Below are 18,448 nucleotides of genomic sequence, written 5' to 3' on the forward strand. Positions count from 1 at the left end.
TTTATTTTTACGTAAAAAACGCGAATGGGCGGTGGACAAACAATGTTTCGATGACCGAACAACATTTATTGTCATAGAAATATGAAAAACATGGCGCCTGTTTGTGTCGATTTAAACTTAATTTACACAGTCTACGCAAAACGTAGTATTTAAATACAAGCGTGCTTTTCGGAAACCTGAGACAGGCTATTCAGATGGAGAAATTTTGCGGGCATGTGAACCTGTTTCTCCTTCAGCTTCAACTACTTTTGACTGACAGAATTTTCGGAATTGATTTTATTTTTAAATTGGCGTCAAGGTTATACATCGCAATAAAAGTGGATAACAATGAACTAAAAGCTGACATTTTTTAATTAAGTTTCATCCGTGCATGGCGTCTTGCCGGTTAGCGAACCAGACAGAGACTGTCAGAGATGAACCACAATAGAACACTATAATTGACTTATTGCTTGTGCATAAAATATATACTTTCAAGACTTTTTGTCGATTGCAAACTGTTCGCGCTTTAGTTGCTTTTAAAAGTTGAATGGCATTTAACAGCTTGACAAACTCTGCCATGACCTCTTGTGATCAAACGATCAGCTCTGGCGCTTGTGTTTCTGCAACTCTTGTTGTTTAACAGGTATTTGTGAATCGCATCTGAATTCACTGCGTTAATTTCTCCTCTTCCATTAAGAGCTTTATTATACAATTATTAAGAACAGAAATTTATTATCGTTTAGAAATGAAGCGGGGGGGATATGTTGAAGAAGACACGTCAGTAAACGACACTTGAAGAAACCACTTTGAACATGGAAGTCACTCTTGGTTAAAGGCAGCTTGTGGAGTGAAGAAATTGCAATTGACAATAAATATATATGAGCAGTAAAGCGAAGCAAAAATACTAAAATCGTATTTTTATGGTAATTCCACTAATTCTGTGTTATGCGAATGTAAAGGTATGTAAAACGTGTTGAACGAAACGGGCAAGCGGCCTACAACATTGGAAATAAAACGATTAATTTCAAAATAAGGACGAAATTCAGTTTATATTGTAGGTAAAAGATCAGCGCAAGCAACAAATAAAGCAACAACAGGTAATTAACCGTGAACCCCATAGCTGACCAAAGGATTATGGTAGTTTAAATGCATTAAATAACAACAACGTTACAAAATTATCTCGGCAAAGATAAGAAGTTTTTTCAGGATTCAAACACAAAACACTCATGGAAAATTAATTAGCAAAACGCTCGACACTTACTGTACTTCTACAATGTCATTTAAGGCGGAAAGTACTGCAAAACATCACTACCATCTCATGGTTTGTTGCACAAGCTGGAATTGCAAATTACAAATTTCTAAACAAAAACACGACATGTAACAAGTTAGTTCGCGAGGTAATACTAAAATAAAAAATGTAAGACCTGAAAAAACATTACAAACTTCACACGTGTTGGCCCCCAGATCACGATATTTTCACAGAAGGTCGAAACTCAACGAATTTTGTGCAATTTGAGTACTTTGATCAGGTACGGTTTGTGGTTAGTAATAGTGCGCAATGTGATTGTTTTCAGCAACAGTAATATGTTCAAATGACACAACAGTATTGTGTAAATAGGAGGGGCATTTGCATATGTTCAGATGCACCATTTTCAGTATAAAACTCATCACATTTAGTTTTGGACGAAGCAGGTCTTTTGTGCATGATCTGTTTTATGATATGTATGAAGCAGGCAGCGTACAAATAGGTGCAATGGTACCAATGTTTGCAGAGAAAGAAGAAGGAATATTTGTGAAGTTTAATACTTACAATAAAGGGAGAAATGGAAACAAGTTGTTATAAAATCACATGCGAATCCAAGGTTCCTAACAAGTCGCAGCGGCATCATACGACTCGATCTGATCACATTAAGGTCATACAACGTTCTACACTAAAAACCACTGGTCAAGCAAGTAATACATTTTGTGTTACATGAATACACTGTAAGGTAGGGGGTGCACACCACAGGGTACACACATCAAATTTGGCACCCGAATAGTAAAAAAATGCACGCCGGGTGAATTAAGGCTACACAATGTTAGAAAATGTTTGTTGTTTCAGTGTAAGATCCAACAATGTTCATGCATGCTGTTTGCAAAAGGTTTTCAAGACAACACCTCTAAAAAAGGCACACTTAAATATTTGGCACATGGCGACATGTATCGTTGTATGAGTTGCGTAACCTTGCACTTCAATTTTTACAGATACAAATATACAAATAAAGTGGAATATAGCCAAAGGTTATAAGTTCTCTCCATTACAAGCAGTGGTGAGATGTGTTCAGTTTAGCAGGGCTATATCTTCCTTTGCCTTTCCTCCTAAAAATTACACATGTCAATTCACATGATCAATTGTAAACATGAACCTGTTAATCCAGATCCAGTTTGCCTGACAATAAGTATCCACAATGCCAGATGAAAGAAATATGATTCTTTTAAGCTTAACTGTGTTTACGTAGTTTGATAAAGTAAAAATCAAACATCTTTTTGACTATTTAATAACAACAACAAATGTTTCTGTAACCGTTAGCGCGGATTACCCAAAAAGCATTATTAGACAATACACGTATTAGTCAACAATGTGGAAAACAATGAAACATTTAAATTGATGAAGTCTAGCTATAATGCAGGCAAAATGTTGGTCAAAAAAAACTCAACTTCTTGTCAGAAATTCGATTGAGAATTTCATTATGCCTAACAGCAATAGCAGCACAAAATATGTAAGTAGTGGTTTTACAAACACACAATAAAAGCTAAAAATTCTACCCAATTGTTGATCGAAAAAAGATAAAAAACAAAACTTTCAGAAATAGTCGATGTTTATAGAAAATAAACAATTATCCTGTCCTTTCAGTAAATTATGTAAACTTTCTTTGAGACTCTTTTATTGTGCTGCAACACTTTTAAAAACTCACAAAAACAATATATACATGTCAAAAATTCTTGTAAACCAATTGATTCCTTTAAAGATTAAACTAAGTATTTCCATGATTTATAATATTGCTTTTTCATGATCGTACTTATTACAAACACACAACTATGTTTTTAGTCCTTACCTGCACGTCGCTTGCGACGTCGTATGAGAAACACAATGATTGGGACTAAGACTATGACGGCAAAAGCTCCAAAAACAATACATACAATCTTCCAGAGACTCATGCCATTATTCCCTTTACAGACAACAGCATAAACAACAAATGTTAAAATAATTACATTGTTCAGTTGGTTGCAAACACACCTATCACAATGATATGAATTATGACTACATATCAGTTAAAAAATGAAATATTTAATGTTACCTTTGACATCAATACACAATAAAGATTCCACCTGGGTTCCATCACTTTTAATTTCAGTGACTTTAAAAACATTTGCAGTTGTGCTTACATTTCCTTCACAGACTTTGATCACTTTGTACAATATACCTTCACCAACACTGCAAAATATTTGTTCAACATTAACATGAAAGTAGAGCAGCTTAAATCAAAAACTTATGTAATATATATATTGTTCCAGTAGGTTTGGAAAAACTTTAAATATAAGTAGAATCAAAGAAAATTACCCAGAATGTGCAACTATTTGTTTCAAATACAGAAATGTAGCATTGTTTTACACCTAAACAAGAAAAAATGTATCACAAAGACAATGCGAAAAATTAAAAACATATCTGAAACTGTTTCTATACAACAACAAACTTACCAATCAAACACAAAGTTTCCCAAAGTCAGATTAGTGTAGGAATTTATGTAGTTACATTTAACAGTTTCTATATTGTCCGTGATGGTGACTGATACGCCAGATAAATTCAGCGGTTGACAAAACCAAGGTTTGCTATTCAGAGTAATGTTGCAAGCTTGTGTTGTACATATTAATACAACAACAAATATGCATAATTCAATCAAAGGCATATTTGTATTTCAAAGATCTGTTTCCTGCACAACAGTTTTCACAAATTAAAATACCTGGTTAATTCTTATTGCATATTTGCCACATTTTTGTCTAACTCTCAAGTTGTTTGAAATCTTTGACAAAAAAATGCTAATAACTACACGTTTTTCCACCAGAAGGATGTTAGTTGACAAAAAAAATTATGCGTAATGTTCGCAGTTCGCGTTCGCACGTGCTAATTTTGTCCATAGATATCATAATCATATACAAGACATCGCCATTTCTACTACCATAGAATACTGGAATTTCATTCGAATCAATTTATGTGGTAATATTAACTTAGAGTTTTGGCCCGCTAAAAAAAAAGACAAAATCGCATTTAACCCAATGCATTTTTCATTTTGCGTAAAGTGTTACTCATGTGTGACGAAAAGAGTTTCCATTCTATGTTTTAGTATTCTATGCTACTCCATTTATTTATTTCTCAGATCAAAAAACATAATATGCCAAAAAATGGGCGTAAAAAATTTGGGGGGAGAGTAAGACAAAAAGTTTTTTCTATGCGCTTTTCGCGTTATTGATGCCAGCATATGGACCTGCTCACAAAAAATTACGTATGTATATATTCCTATGGTTGACTGGGCAAATAGCCAGTTATCGACTCATTATACTAAAGTTACTGACTCAAAAGTTTTAAAATGCACGACGCAGGTACTGTCTTTTGGTTGCTAAGAAAGCAATAAGTAAAACTGCTACCGTTTTATATACAATCTTGTACATTCTTTTTACATATTTTGCTACGGCCATGGCGTGATTCATCGCAATGATCGTGTTTATGGGCGCCGGAAGACTTTGGAAAAACTTAAGTTTCTTAATTTTAAACAAACAGAAATAGAGTTGAGCGTCAAGCAATGAAACAATATCCCTGTAAGATGGAATTTAAGAATTCGCAGTAACCATGAAAGTATACATATTTGAAAACGCGCATTCAGATAGTGTGGCTGATTGTTCACAAATTTTTTAGTAGTGCTGAAGATTATGGCCAGACCAGCTTATTTATATTCAAACCTCTGTCTGTAAATTTTGGTAAAACATAAATATGAGTGCTTTTATCGTTTCATGCATAAAGAAATATACTCACTTAAAAAATAAAGGTTATACAACTGAAAATTGCCCGAATTTCAAAATTGTTTGTTACCCTTTAAAACAAACCCGCAGGCAACTGTGGCTGCTTCGTGTGGCCAAACAACACGAGAGGCTTATTGTGAAATAAGCTATATCTAGTCAAACTCTAAAATAGCCGGCGGCATGAAAGTGTTAAAGTCATGCACGGCAGGTTAAACCGTTTAGAGCGAGACGCATTGTCAAACAGTGCTTTAGAAATCAGATTGTAAATATTCGTAGTTTTTTTAATGAGGTGAATATTAGTGGATTTTCGATTCAAGGTATGTCATCGCAGTTTTAAAACCAAGCTAAAACTTGTTGAATTCAAATTACTAAAATATGTCAACTTCTCGTAGGTAACACGATGACAATAATATTATTTGTCAATCACAGCTATCGCAGGTTGCCTGACAAGTTGTGCGCTTGCGCACCAGTGTACCTCGGCCACAGTATACCCCGTGAAACCACTTAGCTCCTGTAGCTCAGTTGGTAGAACGTTGGGCCTGGTTAGCCCAGGGTCGTGAGTTCAAACCTCACCGGAAGTTTCAATATTGAAATCTCGCTCTAACTTGTCAGGAAAAAGTGACAGATATAGCTAGGCTGCAATGCCTGAGCCGCGAAGCCTGTTAACATAATGAATATTGTCACATATGTACAAATATGTGCTAATAAACACAGTGATGTTTTAAAAAAATCTGCATTGTAAAGTGGATTATCTCGGCTTGTTTCGCCATCTCGTAAATCTGTATGTGAATGAGTACTTGGTAATAAAACAAGCAAAACTTGAATCGCATTTTAATCAACACATCCAACATTTGATTTAGTAATGAGCTCATTGCTGCTAATCAGACCAAGGAACAATCTTCAAATGGATACGGGACTTGACGGGACAGAAATTAAACCTCAACAGCGAAATCAAATAGGAGGGAAATTAATCCCCTGCTACGTTTTGCTGAGGAGACTTGTTCCAAATCACAACGCAGCAAAACCTCACAAGTGCACTTTCTGTTCAAAATCCTTCAGCCGGAAAAGCATGTTGGACACACACATTCGAATCCACACTGGAGAGAAGCGATTTAAATGTCCAGTTTGTGAGAAACCATTCGGTACAGGAAGCGCCCGAAACAGACACGCTTGGACGCACACCGGAGAAAAACTTTTTCGTTGTGACTTCTGCGAGAAAAAGTTTGCAACTAAATATGCGATGAAAAGACACAAACAAATCCACACTGGAGAGAAACCGTTCGAGTGCCAGATTTGCCAGAGGGCCTTTGGAGACGCATACGCTTGTAAGAGACACGTCCTGACCCACACTGCAGAGAAACAATTTCGGTGCGAATTCTGCGAAAAGTTTTATGCAACCCGTATGGGTTTAACTTTTCACAAGCGAATTCACACTGACGTGAAGCCGTACAAGTGTAATATGTGCGAGAAAACCTTCACTCGGCCTTGTTACCGAAACGCACACTTTTTAACTCACACTGAGAAGAAGTCCCACAAGTGCAAGTATTGTTGGAAGTCCTTTAATACTGCGAAGGATAGGCGAACTCACATTGTGATCCACACCGGGGGGGAGCCCCTGAGGTGCGACTTTTGTGAAAAAACGTTTGCGAGAAAACGTGAACTGAAAATCCACAGACGAATTCATACTGGGGAAAAGCCGTTGAAGTGTCATATGTGCGATAAGCACTTTAGCAATCCAACCGCAAGGTCAATTCACATTCGAAACCACACCGGAGAGAAACCACACAGATGCGACATCTGCGAAAAATGCTTTAAAACAGCTTCGGGTTTCCAGACCCACCGCCGAACCCACACGGGTGAAAAACCGTTCAAGTGTGACGTATGTGAAAAATCTTTCTCAAAGTCGAGCGCGCTGAGAAGCCACTTTCGAACGCACACTGGAGAAAAACCCTACGAATGCAGTTTGTGCCCGAAAAGATTTGCACAGGATGGCAATAGAAAAAGACATTTACTCATCAAACACAAAATATCAAGTATAACTTTGCCTGTGGAGACCATAGTATAATCTTTGTAATCTGAATTCACTGAACATTTTCTTGAAACAGGTCAGGTTACAATTACGCCTTGTTCACTCAAGCTTATCTTCATTACCCGTGTATTATTTATGTTGTAGCCCATTAATAATCGTTTTTAATTTTAATTGCGCGTCAGAAAATATTAGTTTGCTTTGTTGATGCACAGGTGCATGTACCTGTTGCGGTCAAAAATGTGTTTTTCCTGTCTGGTCATGTTACTAAACGTCGTTGTCGTTGCAATATCACGAACCGAAGTTACATGTTTGTTGCCTCACTGATGAAGTACAACAGCAATGAAATATTGTCCACTTTACCACTGAAAGTGTTCGGGTCTAAGGTGCAAATTTCCATCCCTTTAAGTTTCAGGAACAGTTTAGGTTGTACTAAGTTTGTATAAAACAGTGTCGTTGAAAATGTGCAAATTGTTGTTATTTCGTAGCTGTTGTTACTTGCGATATAAATTGCTTGGTGTTGGTATTTCGATGAATGAAGTCACAGGTCTACACCGCCCGTCTTGTTTTGCCTATACGCCTAAATCCACAAAGAAAACAAGAAGCAAGTCACGTGTCTATCAACATTGTTTTATTATGGTTTTAACTTTCTAACCTCGCATAATATCATGACTTTATTCACGAGGTACAAATAGCACAAGTCCGTTACACAAAAATAGTTTTGTGTAGCATAAATGTAATCTTTGTTATTCTCATCTGCAACGAAACAACTGCGAGCTTAATATACATCAAACGATTATTATTTTCCGAAAATATACCAAGAAGTATAAAGTGTCGATACAACTCGGGCTATAATTAAAAAACTTTCAAGGACACAAGTTTAAAGACGATTTGTAGTATTTTGTGCCGGTTCAGTTTCGCCAAAAACGTTTTCCATTTCATTGAAAATATTTTCTATCGTAATGTTACTCAAAGCAGGGGAGGTAAGAATATCAGCCTTGTAATTAACATTCGGTGTAGCGTTGTTATGCATACAAAGCAACAGTTCCAGGTCATTGTAATCAATAAACAATAGTGTCAATATTATAAACAAGACAGTCTCTGTTAGCAAAAGAGCACCTACCACATAACAAAATAAGTTTATACGGTTTTCGGTAAAGAATGTTTGTTTTGAATATCCTAAAATTAGAGAGCAGAATTCCATTGAGATGACATTTCGCCACAAGTAGGAATTAGAAAAACGATAGGAGATAGTATTAGAAGTGGTTCTTGTACAGGTCAGCAAGGATTTTTTTCGAAATGTAAAAACTGAGGTTAGAAATGCGTATATAGAACCTTTTTGATGTTGGTCGTCATTAATGAAAAACCTCAGCAAAGTTTTACAGACTTGTTGTTGGTTGTTCACTGTAGGTTGTCTCAGTTTTATATGTGTTTGTATGGCTACCGAAAATCTGGCTACGCTTTTCTCCATGTGCTGACTTGTTCGCTCCCAAAACAAATTAACTAGCCACAAAGTTAATAAATTCCAGAATAAAATAGTATTTGCTCCATTATTACTAGTTGTCTTTTATCTTCATTATCTTGAAAAAAAGCACACATTCCCAAAACAACAGTTAGGAAAAATATTTTCAAATGTGTAAAAAGTATCTGCATCTTTTCCCACCATGGTTGAATTTTGTTTTCCTTCAACACTCCAGGCTTCAGTACAATTTCTGCTAATTGTTGAATAACCATTTTTTTAAATCCACAGACTTGTTATCTCTCAAAACTTTTCGTTCCTGGTGAAGTGTTGAAACAAATATTTGTGGCTTTGCGTCAGCTATGTCTGAATGCTGTAAAAAGGTTTGTCCGTATCGCATTACGGTTTATTGTGATGTGATTGTATATAATACGGGCTGCATTGTTTTGACTGATTCACTGAAAACAATTGATGTATTTTGAAAATGCCTACACGTCGTATATTGCCCACACAAAACGGAACACCACTAGTGTTGTTCGGCATAAAAGTTCTGACTCAAAGGTTGTTACGGAAACTGAATGTTTTTCCCGCAAACTTATTCTGTTGCTCGTACGACTAACATCACAGAAAAAGAGACAATTCACCTATTTACAAGCAGAATTGGTTGGTTATAATTATGCCTTTGCAACTTTTTTAATACCACAAATTTCATACACATTAAATTTTTAAAATTCAAATAGCACAATTAATTCACATCAAAATGAAAAAGTTTTGTGAATCATAAAAAATAACTTCGGTATTCGCATTTGCATCGAGACAATCACTCACTTATTATGCACATGTTTTCCAAATTAAATATACACAAGACGTGCGCGCTAGAGAAGGCTATAATTAAAAACCTTTATCCAGGGACGCAAGTTTAAAGACGATTTGTAGTATTTTGTGCCGGTTCAGTTTCGCCAAAAACATTTTCCATTTCATTGAAAATATTTTCTATTGTAATGTTACTCAAAGCAGGGGAGGTAAGAATGTCGGCCTTGTAATTTACATTCGGTGTAGCGTTGTTATGCATACAAAGCAACAGTTCCAGGTCATTGTAATTAATAAACGCCAGGAAAAACATTGTGGACAGGAAAGCCTCTGCCATCAAAAGAGCAACTAAACAGTTAATTTGATATTGATGGTTTGCGATTTCAAGCAAATTCAAAATGCTGCCAAAAAACACACATAACAACGCAGAAATAAGATTTCGGAAGCCGTATAAGGTGGAAAAACAAGTCGAGACCTTTGCAACGGAATTTCTTTGAAACAGAAAGAAAATTATTAAGAAGCAATAACGAAAGCAAGTCATGAAAATAACAACTTTCAAAAGAATTATGACCTTCGCTAAAGTTAAGAAAACTGAGGTTAGAACTGAGTAAGTAGCAGCTTTTTGATGTTGGTCGTCATTAATGAAAAACATCAGCAAAGTTTTATAGACTTCTCGTTGGTTGTTCACTGTAGGTTGTCTCAGTTGTATGTATGCTTCTATGCCTGCTGAAAATCTGGCAACGCTTACCACCACGTGTGTACTTTGCGACCAGATAGAATCGACTAACCATAAACTAAATATATGACCCATTAATAAGACCGCTACAATACCCAATTCTCTTGTTGGTAGTTTTTCTTCTCTGTATAAGGTAAGTAGTGTCATCACAATGGCAAAAATAAATACTTCACATTTAAAAAGAAGTATCTGCATCTTTTCCCACCATGGTTGAATTTTGTTTTCCTTCAACACTCCATGCCTTAATACAATGTTTGCAAATTCTTGAATGTCCATTTTTCTTGAAAAATCTAATTACACAGACTTATTATTTCTCAAAACTTTTCGTTCCGACTGAGGTGTTGAAACAAATATTTGTGGCGACAGAATTGCGTCAGCTATGTCTGAATGCTGTAAAAAGGTTTGTCCGTATCGCATTACGGTTCTATTGTAGTGTGATTGTATATAATACGGGCTGCATTGTTTTGACTGATTCACTGAAAACAATTGATGTATTTTCAAAATGCCTACTCGCCATTTGTATTACAACACAGCTTCATTTAATTCAGTATGTACCCAATCATTGTAATTAATTTATTCAAACTTTGGAATAAAGTTTTCAAAGAGAAATCAATTTTGCTATGGTTAACCTTGCGTAATCGCCAGGACTTCGACTGTATGCGGACCGTGTATAAAGTGTTGGACAATTTCTAATCTTGCAATTTTTCGTGCGGCCACACCAATATGTGTGAATTTTGCTCCAACGAAGCTGGGAGAAAATAGTAAATGACAATAACAATAACAGACAGTTGAGCATGGAGATATGGCAAATTGGCAATAGTAAGTCAAGTGCCTGAAATGTCAGAATGTTTTAAAAGTATACTTATGCTGCAGCTTATGTGGGGTGATACGCAGTTATTTACACAACTGTAACTGCATGTGACAATTTGCCATTTTGCTTTTGGTGGTACGTGCTTCATTGGCATATTTTGTAAGGTACAACATGCATTATAAAAAATATGTTTCCATTGTGATAGTTTTACAATAGCATACTTTAACGATATTAATTCAGCTACTATATTTATTTATGATTCTCATGCCCTTTAGTATGCTGCATTGTTATTTAATTGAAAAAGCCTATGTATCTGAATACAAAAGTATTGTATACTGTAACCCTAATTGCCTTTTTTTATCCATTGCTTACTGAAACTGGGTGCTCATATTTAATTCCTTTAATTATTGTCAAGCACTTTGGCTGGGTGCAATAAATTTACCACACAGCAGAAGCACAATGATATTCAACTAGTTATTTAGAACACTGTTTATCTATTTCTTTCTGAAAACAATGTTAAGGTGCAAACAAAATAGCCAATGTAATGGTTGTGAACATCATGCTACAGACATTTCGATTGTTGTACTACAATCATTTTCAGTGTAAAATTTGTTTTTCCCCTTTGTTTTTATCACTAACACAGGCAACTCTGTTCGACTTTTAATCTCAACAATTTCGCTTATTCAACTCCCCCCTTTTTCACTTATGCAACTTCACCAAACCATTTTGCCTGTTCGCCTTCATTTTGCTCTAAAAATGATTGTAGTACAACAATCGAAATGTCTGTAGCTTAAAGTTCGCAACTATTGTGTTGACTATTTTGTTTGTATTGAAGATAAATAAAACCGTCAGTTATATTATAAACTGTAAAGGTAATATATGTAACTTTATTTATCCGAAGTACAGCCAATATACATTTTAATATTAAAGGGAAATTTTTCGATGTTTCCTGCACCATTTTGTCAACAAGTACGTGAAACAAGTTAAAAGTTATATCTTATACTTGTTGTAGGCTACCTGATATCATATGCCTAGAATTTACGGCAAAGGTTAAAGCACACTTTAGTTTTGCCCTAATATGGTACTGAAAGACACGGCAACCAGCATAACAAAGATATAACATTGGTTCATTTATTTCATTACATTATTTTTTACAGCAAATTAATCTTGTGAAAGATGTTGGAAAGGTACTGCTGAAAACAACATCACATACATTCTCTGTGTGTAAGATAAAAGCTACTTCACAGTAAAGAACTTGTATACAAAAACATCTGAGAAAGATAGACGAGAAGTCAAACAGAAAACCATTACCTGCAACATTGCTGTTATTGGAGACTGACAGAAGAAGCATATTTACACCGGAGGCAACTTTTAAATGCATTTATAGTGACCTATTATGACAAGCTCTAAAGACACAAGAATGATCTGTAAAAGAAATACCTTTACCTTCCCATTTCATTCAAAAGTGTTTGATAAAAAGGCCTCCCAAGTACAAATGCTTTGTAAAGGAAACACCTTCGAGTTCCCGTTCAGTTTAAAAGTGTTTGACGACAAAGGAATTTTAATCAGTCAACTTCTTACAGACAAAAAGACATTTAAGTGCATTCAATGTGATAAAGCTTTTAGCCAAGCAACTGCACTTGCATCACACATTCAAACTCATACTGGACAGAAACCGTTCAAGTGCATTCAATGTGATAAAGCTTTTAGCCAAGCAACTGCACTTGCATCACACATTCAAACTCATACTGGACAGAAACCGTTCAAGTGCATTCAATGTGATAAAGCCTGCAGCCAAGCGACTGCACTAACATCACATGTTTGTACTCATACTGGAGAGAAACCCTACAAGTGCAACAAATGCAACAAAGCATTTAGTTTTCCAAGCGGTCTAAAGAATCACTTTCAAATGCATACAGGAGTAAAACCATTCACGTGCAAGTATTGTTTAAAAGAATTCCGGTTGAAAGTTTATTTGGTTGCACACGTTCGTATTCACACTGGGGAGAAACCTTTCAAGTGCTCATACTGTCCTAAAACGTTCAACACAAAAAGTCAACAAAATACACACGTTCGAGTTCATACTACAGAGAAACTTTTCCGGTGCGAAGTTTGTGGAAAATGTTTCCAAGCACGCCAACAACTGAAGAAACACGAACGAGTCCATACAACAGAGAAACATACTGGAGAGAAACCGTTCAAGTGCAGCATTTGCGATAAAGCCTTCGCTGTGAGAATACTTTGCGAAGAGCATTTTAGAATCCACACTGGTCTGAAATCATTCAAATGCCTCGTATGTGAAAAAGGTTTCAGTAGTGAAAGACTCCTTACGGCACATAGTCGAAATCACAGTGACGAAAAACCCTTTAAGTGCACGTTTTGTTCAAAATCATTCACACAGAAAACCAATTTGGACACGCACGTTCGTTACCACACAGGGGAACAACCCTTCAAGTGCACGTTTTGTTCAAAATCATTCACACAGAAAACCCACTTGGACACGCACGTTCGTTACCACACAGGGGAAAAACCCTTCAAGTGCACCTTTTGTTCAAAATTATTCACACAAAAAACCAACTTGGACACGCACGTTCGTTACCACACAGGGGAAAAACCTTTTAGGTGCAAATTTTGCGAAAAATGTTTCAGAACGGGATCGGATATCCAAAAACACATAAGAGTTCACACCGGGGAACGACCTTTCAAGTGCAACTTTTGTGATAAAGCTTTTGGCAGAGCATATACACTTGAATCACACATTCGAACTCATACTGGACAGAAACCGTATAAGTGCAACTACTGTGACAAAGCTTTTCGAGTTATGAGTACTCGAACAGCTCACATTAGAACTCATACTGGACAGAAACCGTACAAGTGCAATCACTGTGATAAGGCATTTAGTTTTTTGGGTGCTCGAAATCTCCACGTTCGCACTCACATGAAAGAAAAACCGTTCAAATGCAGTCTTTGTCCGAAAACGTTCATTCGGTCATGCAGACTTAACAAACATCTTCTAATTCACAAAAAATGAAAAACGTTCATTCCTTTTGTGGTTGAGACATAAAGAACTATTTTATTATAGCTGTTGTACAATCAATGGCTTGTGTAATTCAAATTCGTTTTTGATGTTTTTCGTTTATTTGTTGCAATATAAGCAGCTTCCTTAATAAAAAGAACCGATTTTTAGTGGCCGATCTCTTGTGCAATTAGTTGGTGGAATTAGGCAAATACGAAAACATTTTGTACATTTTACAAACCGGGCGACTAGGTTTCTTGAGAGAATAAAATAACGCAGTGGCGAAATCTTAGCGTAATTTCTTTCCTGTCAGAAGAAAACTAGTCATTTGGACAAGCGAAAAGTCAAAAATAACATTCTTTTTTTACTAAAGTAAATAGGTTTTTTTCCTTTTTTTTGCCAGGAGATTGAACAAATCGGCAATTCATTACGTTTCATGGTGAGCAAAACTCTTGTCCAGGTTTTGGTTCACAAGCTTTGTCGTTCGCACAACGCACCAATATGTGTGAACGTTGTGCACCAAACTGAGTGAACATAGTGCTAAGCTGCTGGCAGCCAAGCGAAGAAAAAACAGCAGGTACAACGTGTGTGCGTAGTATACTCTTTGGTGTGAGGTGTGAATGATGTTGGCTACTTACGCGTTTTACTACTTTCTTGAATGAATGCTGCAGTTAATTTCAGGCTTACATCAAATTAGGTTTATTGGCAAGATAAGGATTTTAAACAGTAATAACTCAGGCAGTTTTGGGTGACTATTTAGGCAACATTTAGACAAACAGTTCTCCCAACGTTAACAGTATGACGTTTTAGTCTGAGTCTAAGATTGTGCGCGTTTTCTTGTGACCCAGAAACCGGTCGTGTTAGAACCACGCTTTACTTTCACAAAGGTAAACGATTGACCTACTTCACAGTGCTTTGTTGTGCCGCCGTTAATGTTTGGATTTGTAGTGCGTTCTTTAAACGTCTACACAAAATATTAACACTGCCGTATATCTGACTCCTGATAAAAAGGCTACTCTCTAAACCAAAGTCAATCTGTCGGTTTAATGCATAAATAACAGTCGCACGAATATTACAATAAAACGTTACAAACCACGCGTACTAAAATGTATGTCTGTTTGGCTTGAAAATTATCGACTTAATGTCTTGACTTAATAACTCTAAAATGACTTTCCGTGACTCTATGTTTCTCTATATTTCTATATGACTCCATGTTTTACCCAAAGATGTGTGGCTTATATAGAAAACGCATACAGGGTCGTTTGGGTTCGGACTGATACGTGACTCATTTAAAAAGACAGCTGTGTTGATGGAAGGGTCACGTAATTTGAATAGCCGGATATTTAGCTGTCTTCCGTGCATACAATAAACATCGCGTTATCCGCCGTATGTTGAAATGGGTTCGTGGCGTATTACTCGACGTTAATAAAAATACAGATGCCACGTAAACACAACATAACATACGAGAAATGTGACGTCAGATACAGATTTACAACTGCTTGCAGACACGTGGGTTTTGGATAACGTCTTGTGCAAATGTAACAGCTATTATAGTCGGGAAATACTACTATACCGAGTCACAAAGTTTTTGCCCAACTTGATCCACATACAGGTCTGTGTAAAGTAGAAATCTATGCGAATTTTAATTGATAAGCGTGAACAGGGCAACCACCGTTCAAAACGTTGTAACTTGTCGTGCAAAACAAACTAAACCAGTGGTTTTCAACCTAAACCCTTACAACAGTAAATCATGTCACATTCAGGTGTTAAATCAGTAAATTTATAAATATAATCTTAACCAACGTAACTGCACGTCTATTGCAGAAGCAAATCTTTGTACGTTGTTTCATCACACATAGACCATTGTGAGTGATTGTTGCATCACAAACTGGCTGTAGCCAAAATTTGCAAACTAATGTTATGACTAAACAAATGTAACTGATGACTTTAGCGGGAGTGTTGAGCTTTGCGTGATTTCACTGGTTGAAAACCACTGTTTTAATTATTTAATCCATGCGTGGTGGTAATAACGTGTAGTTTTATGGCATGTATTTTGTTTATTACGGCGTTTAGGTATTTATGCAACAACCTTCTACATGTTGTAATTCTTAAATATGCACAAACAACGCGGTAAAATGACAATTTTCAGATGCGTTGTTTGTGCACATTTAAATCCTGAAGACGGTTGTTGTATGTTAACCGAAACACCGCAAAAATTCTACGTCTGGTCGTGTCACTAACAAATATTTGTGTGTTTGCTGTGATAACTTTATGTAGTCAGAATTTTTCATATTTTGTAGCCAAACTGTGTAGTTAAATTAATGCAACAGAAGAAAAACATTGACCCTGTGACGTCGTTTGAGTGCCGATTAACAATAGACACTTACTAAAGTGTTCAGAACGGAAAATCATCCAGATACACTTGAAACATGCTTGAAAGGATGGGGAATGACGTCATTTAAATGTGCTTGAGCTCACTGAAAAAACATTTTTCTTTTGTGAGCGTAAGTTGCGAGCAAAATTACTGGACAAGAGTGTTCATATTAAAAGTGGTCCAAACACATTCGAAAGGATGTCCACCGGAGTGACGTCATTTACATGCACGTATTGTGAAAAGATTTGCAAAACAAAGAACAAACTTACCCTTCATATTCGAACTCATACCGGAGAGAAACCTTACAGATGCGAATTTTGTGAAAAAACTTACGCGACAAAGGATCAAGTTAAAGTCCACAAACGAGTTCATACTGGGGAGAAACCCTTCTCTTGTTCGATTTGCCCGAAAGCATACGCGAAGAAGGCATCACTCGACATTCACATCTGCACTCACACCGGAGAGAAACCTTACAGATGCGAAATTTGCAAAAAGTGTTTTGGAACAAAGATGCATATGAAAGTCCACAAACGAATTCACACCGGGGAACGACCATTCAAGTGCAACTTTTGTGAAAAAGCTTTTGGCAGAGCATATACACTTGAATCACACATTCGAACTCATACTGGACAGAAACCGTACAAGTGCAGCTACTGTGACAAAGCTTTTCGAGTTATGAGTACTCGAACAGCTCACATTAGAACTCATACTGGACAGAAACCGTACAAGTGCAATCACTGTGATAAGGCATTCAGTTTCTTGGGTGCTCGAAATCTGCACGTTCGCACTCACATGAAAGAAAAACCGTTCTAATGCAGTCTTTGTCCGAAAACGTTTATTCGGTCATGCAGACTTAACAAACATCTTCTAATTCACAAAAAATGAAAAACGTTCATTCCTTTTGTGGTTGAGACATAAAGAACTATTTTATTATAGCTGTTATACAGTCAATGGCCTGTGTAATTGAAATTCGTTTTTGATGTTTTTCGTTTATTTGTTGCAATATAAGCTGCTTCCTTAATAAAAAGAACCGTTTTTTAGTGGCCGATCTCTTGTGCAATTAGTTGGTGGAATTAGGCAAATACGAAAACATTTTGTACATTTTACAAACCGGGCGACTAGGTTTCTTGAGAGAATAAAATAACGCAGTGGCGAAATCTTAGCGTAATTTCTTTTCTGTCAGAAGAAAACTAGTCATTTGGACAAGCGAAAAGTCAAAAATAACATTCTTTTTTTACTAAAGTAAATAGGTATATTTCGTTTTTTTTTGCCAGGAGATTAAACAAATCGGCAATTCATTACGTTTCATGGTGAGCAAAACTCTTGTCCAGGTTTTGGTTCACAAGCTTTGTCGTTCGCACAACACACCAATATGTGTGAACGTTGTGCACCAAACTGAGTGAACATAGTGCTAAGCTGCTGGCAGCCAAGCGAAGAAAAAACAGCAGGTACAACGTGTGTGCGTAGTATACTCTTTGGTGTGAGGTGTGAGCACGTGGGAATGATGTTGGCTACTTACGCGTTTTACTACTTTCTTGAATGAATGCTGCAGTTAATTTCAGGCTTACATCAAATTAGGTTTATTGGCAAGATAAGGATTTTAAACAGTAATAACTCAGGCAGTTTTGGGTGACTATTTAGGCAACATTTAGACAAACAGTTCTCCCAACGTTAACAGTATGATGTTTTAATCTGAGTCTAAGATTGTGCGCGTTTTCTTGTGGCCCAGAAACCGGTCGTGTTAGAACCACGCTTTACTTACACAAAGGTAAACGATTGACCTACTTCACGGTGCTTTGTTGTGCCGCCGTTAATGTTTGGATTTACAACTGCTTGCAGACACGTGGGTTTTGGATAACGCCTTGTGCAAATGTAACAGCTATTATAGTCGGGAAATACTACTACACCGAGTCACAAAGTTTTTGCCCAACTTGATTCACATACAGGTCTGTGTAAAGTAGAAATCTATGCGAATTTTAATGGATAAGCGTGAACAGGGCAACCACCGTTCAAAGCGTTGTAACTTGTCGTGCAAAACAAACTAAACCAGTGGTTTTCAACCTAAACCCTTACAACAGTAAATCATGTCACATTCAGGTGTTAAATCAGTAAATTTATAAATATAATCTTAACCAACGTAACTGCACGTCTATTGCATAAGCAAATCTTTGTTGTACGTTGT

General features: G+C 36.5%; 3 protein-coding genes across 3 annotated transcripts; 2 read left to right on the top strand and 1 right to left on the bottom strand.

Moving 5' to 3' along the window:
- Positions 1 to 792: 792 nt before the first annotated feature.
- LOC145899040 (uncharacterized) lies at positions 793 to 3,945 on the bottom strand. The gene is made up of 4 exons (XM_082987749.1): positions 3,718 to 3,945; positions 3,318 to 3,454; positions 3,075 to 3,188; positions 793 to 2,337 (listed from the first exon to the last, which is right to left on the bottom strand). Exons 1-4 carry the CDS (start codon positions 3,924 to 3,926, stop codon positions 2,300 to 2,302), a joined length of 498 nt encoding a protein of 165 aa, XP_082843875.1. The 5' UTR covers positions 3,927 to 3,945; the 3' UTR covers positions 793 to 2,299.
- A 1,880-nt stretch (positions 3,946 to 5,825) lies between these two features.
- On the top strand, positions 5,826 to 7,603 carry LOC145897977 (uncharacterized). Its single transcript, XM_082986432.1, has one exon. It carries the CDS (start codon positions 5,897 to 5,899, stop codon positions 7,097 to 7,099), a length of 1,203 nt encoding a protein of 400 aa, XP_082842558.1. The 5' UTR covers positions 5,826 to 5,896; the 3' UTR covers positions 7,100 to 7,603.
- Positions 7,604 to 12,037: 4,434 nt separating this feature from the next.
- LOC145897039 (uncharacterized) lies at positions 12,038 to 17,139 on the top strand. The gene is made up of 2 exons (XM_082985197.1): positions 12,038 to 13,901; positions 16,354 to 17,139. The coding sequence occupies exons 1-2, from the start codon at positions 12,273 to 12,275 to the stop codon at positions 17,077 to 17,079; spliced, it is 2,355 nt and encodes a 784-aa protein (XP_082841323.1). The 5' UTR covers positions 12,038 to 12,272; the 3' UTR covers positions 17,080 to 17,139.
- Positions 17,140 to 18,448: the final 1,309 nt, after the last annotated feature.

This window comes from Ascidia mentula, chromosome 4 (assembly GCF_947561715.1).
Source record: "Ascidia mentula chromosome 4, kaAscMent1.1, whole genome shotgun sequence".
NCBI classification, from domain to species: Eukaryota; Metazoa; Chordata; class Ascidiacea; order Phlebobranchia; family Ascidiidae; genus Ascidia; species Ascidia mentula.

Excerpts from the sequence above, each read along its gene's own strand:
- LOC145899040 (XM_082987749.1), bottom strand. The coding sequence starts at position 3,926 with ATGCCTTTGATTGAATTATGCATATTTGTTGTTGTATTAATATGTACA. Across the intron at positions 3,189-3,317 it reads ATTGTGTATTGATGTCAAAG|GGAATAATGGCATGAGTCTC; the intron begins GTAACATTAAAT and ends TTGTCTGTAAAG. Across the intron at positions 2,338-3,074 it reads ACGTCGCAAGCGACGTGCAG|GAGGAAAGGCAAAGGAAGAT; the intron begins GTAAGGACTAAA and ends TGTAATTTTTAG.
- LOC145897977 (XM_082986432.1), top strand. The coding sequence starts at position 5,897 with ATGAGCTCATTGCTGCTAATCAGACCAAGGAACAATCTTCAAATGGAT.
- LOC145897039 (XM_082985197.1), top strand. The coding sequence starts at position 12,273 with ATGACAAGCTCTAAAGACACAAGAATGATCTGTAAAAGAAATACCTTT. Across the intron at positions 13,902-16,353 it reads AACATCTTCTAATTCACAAA|AATGTGCTTGAGCTCACTGA; the intron begins AAATGAAAAACG and ends TGACGTCATTTA.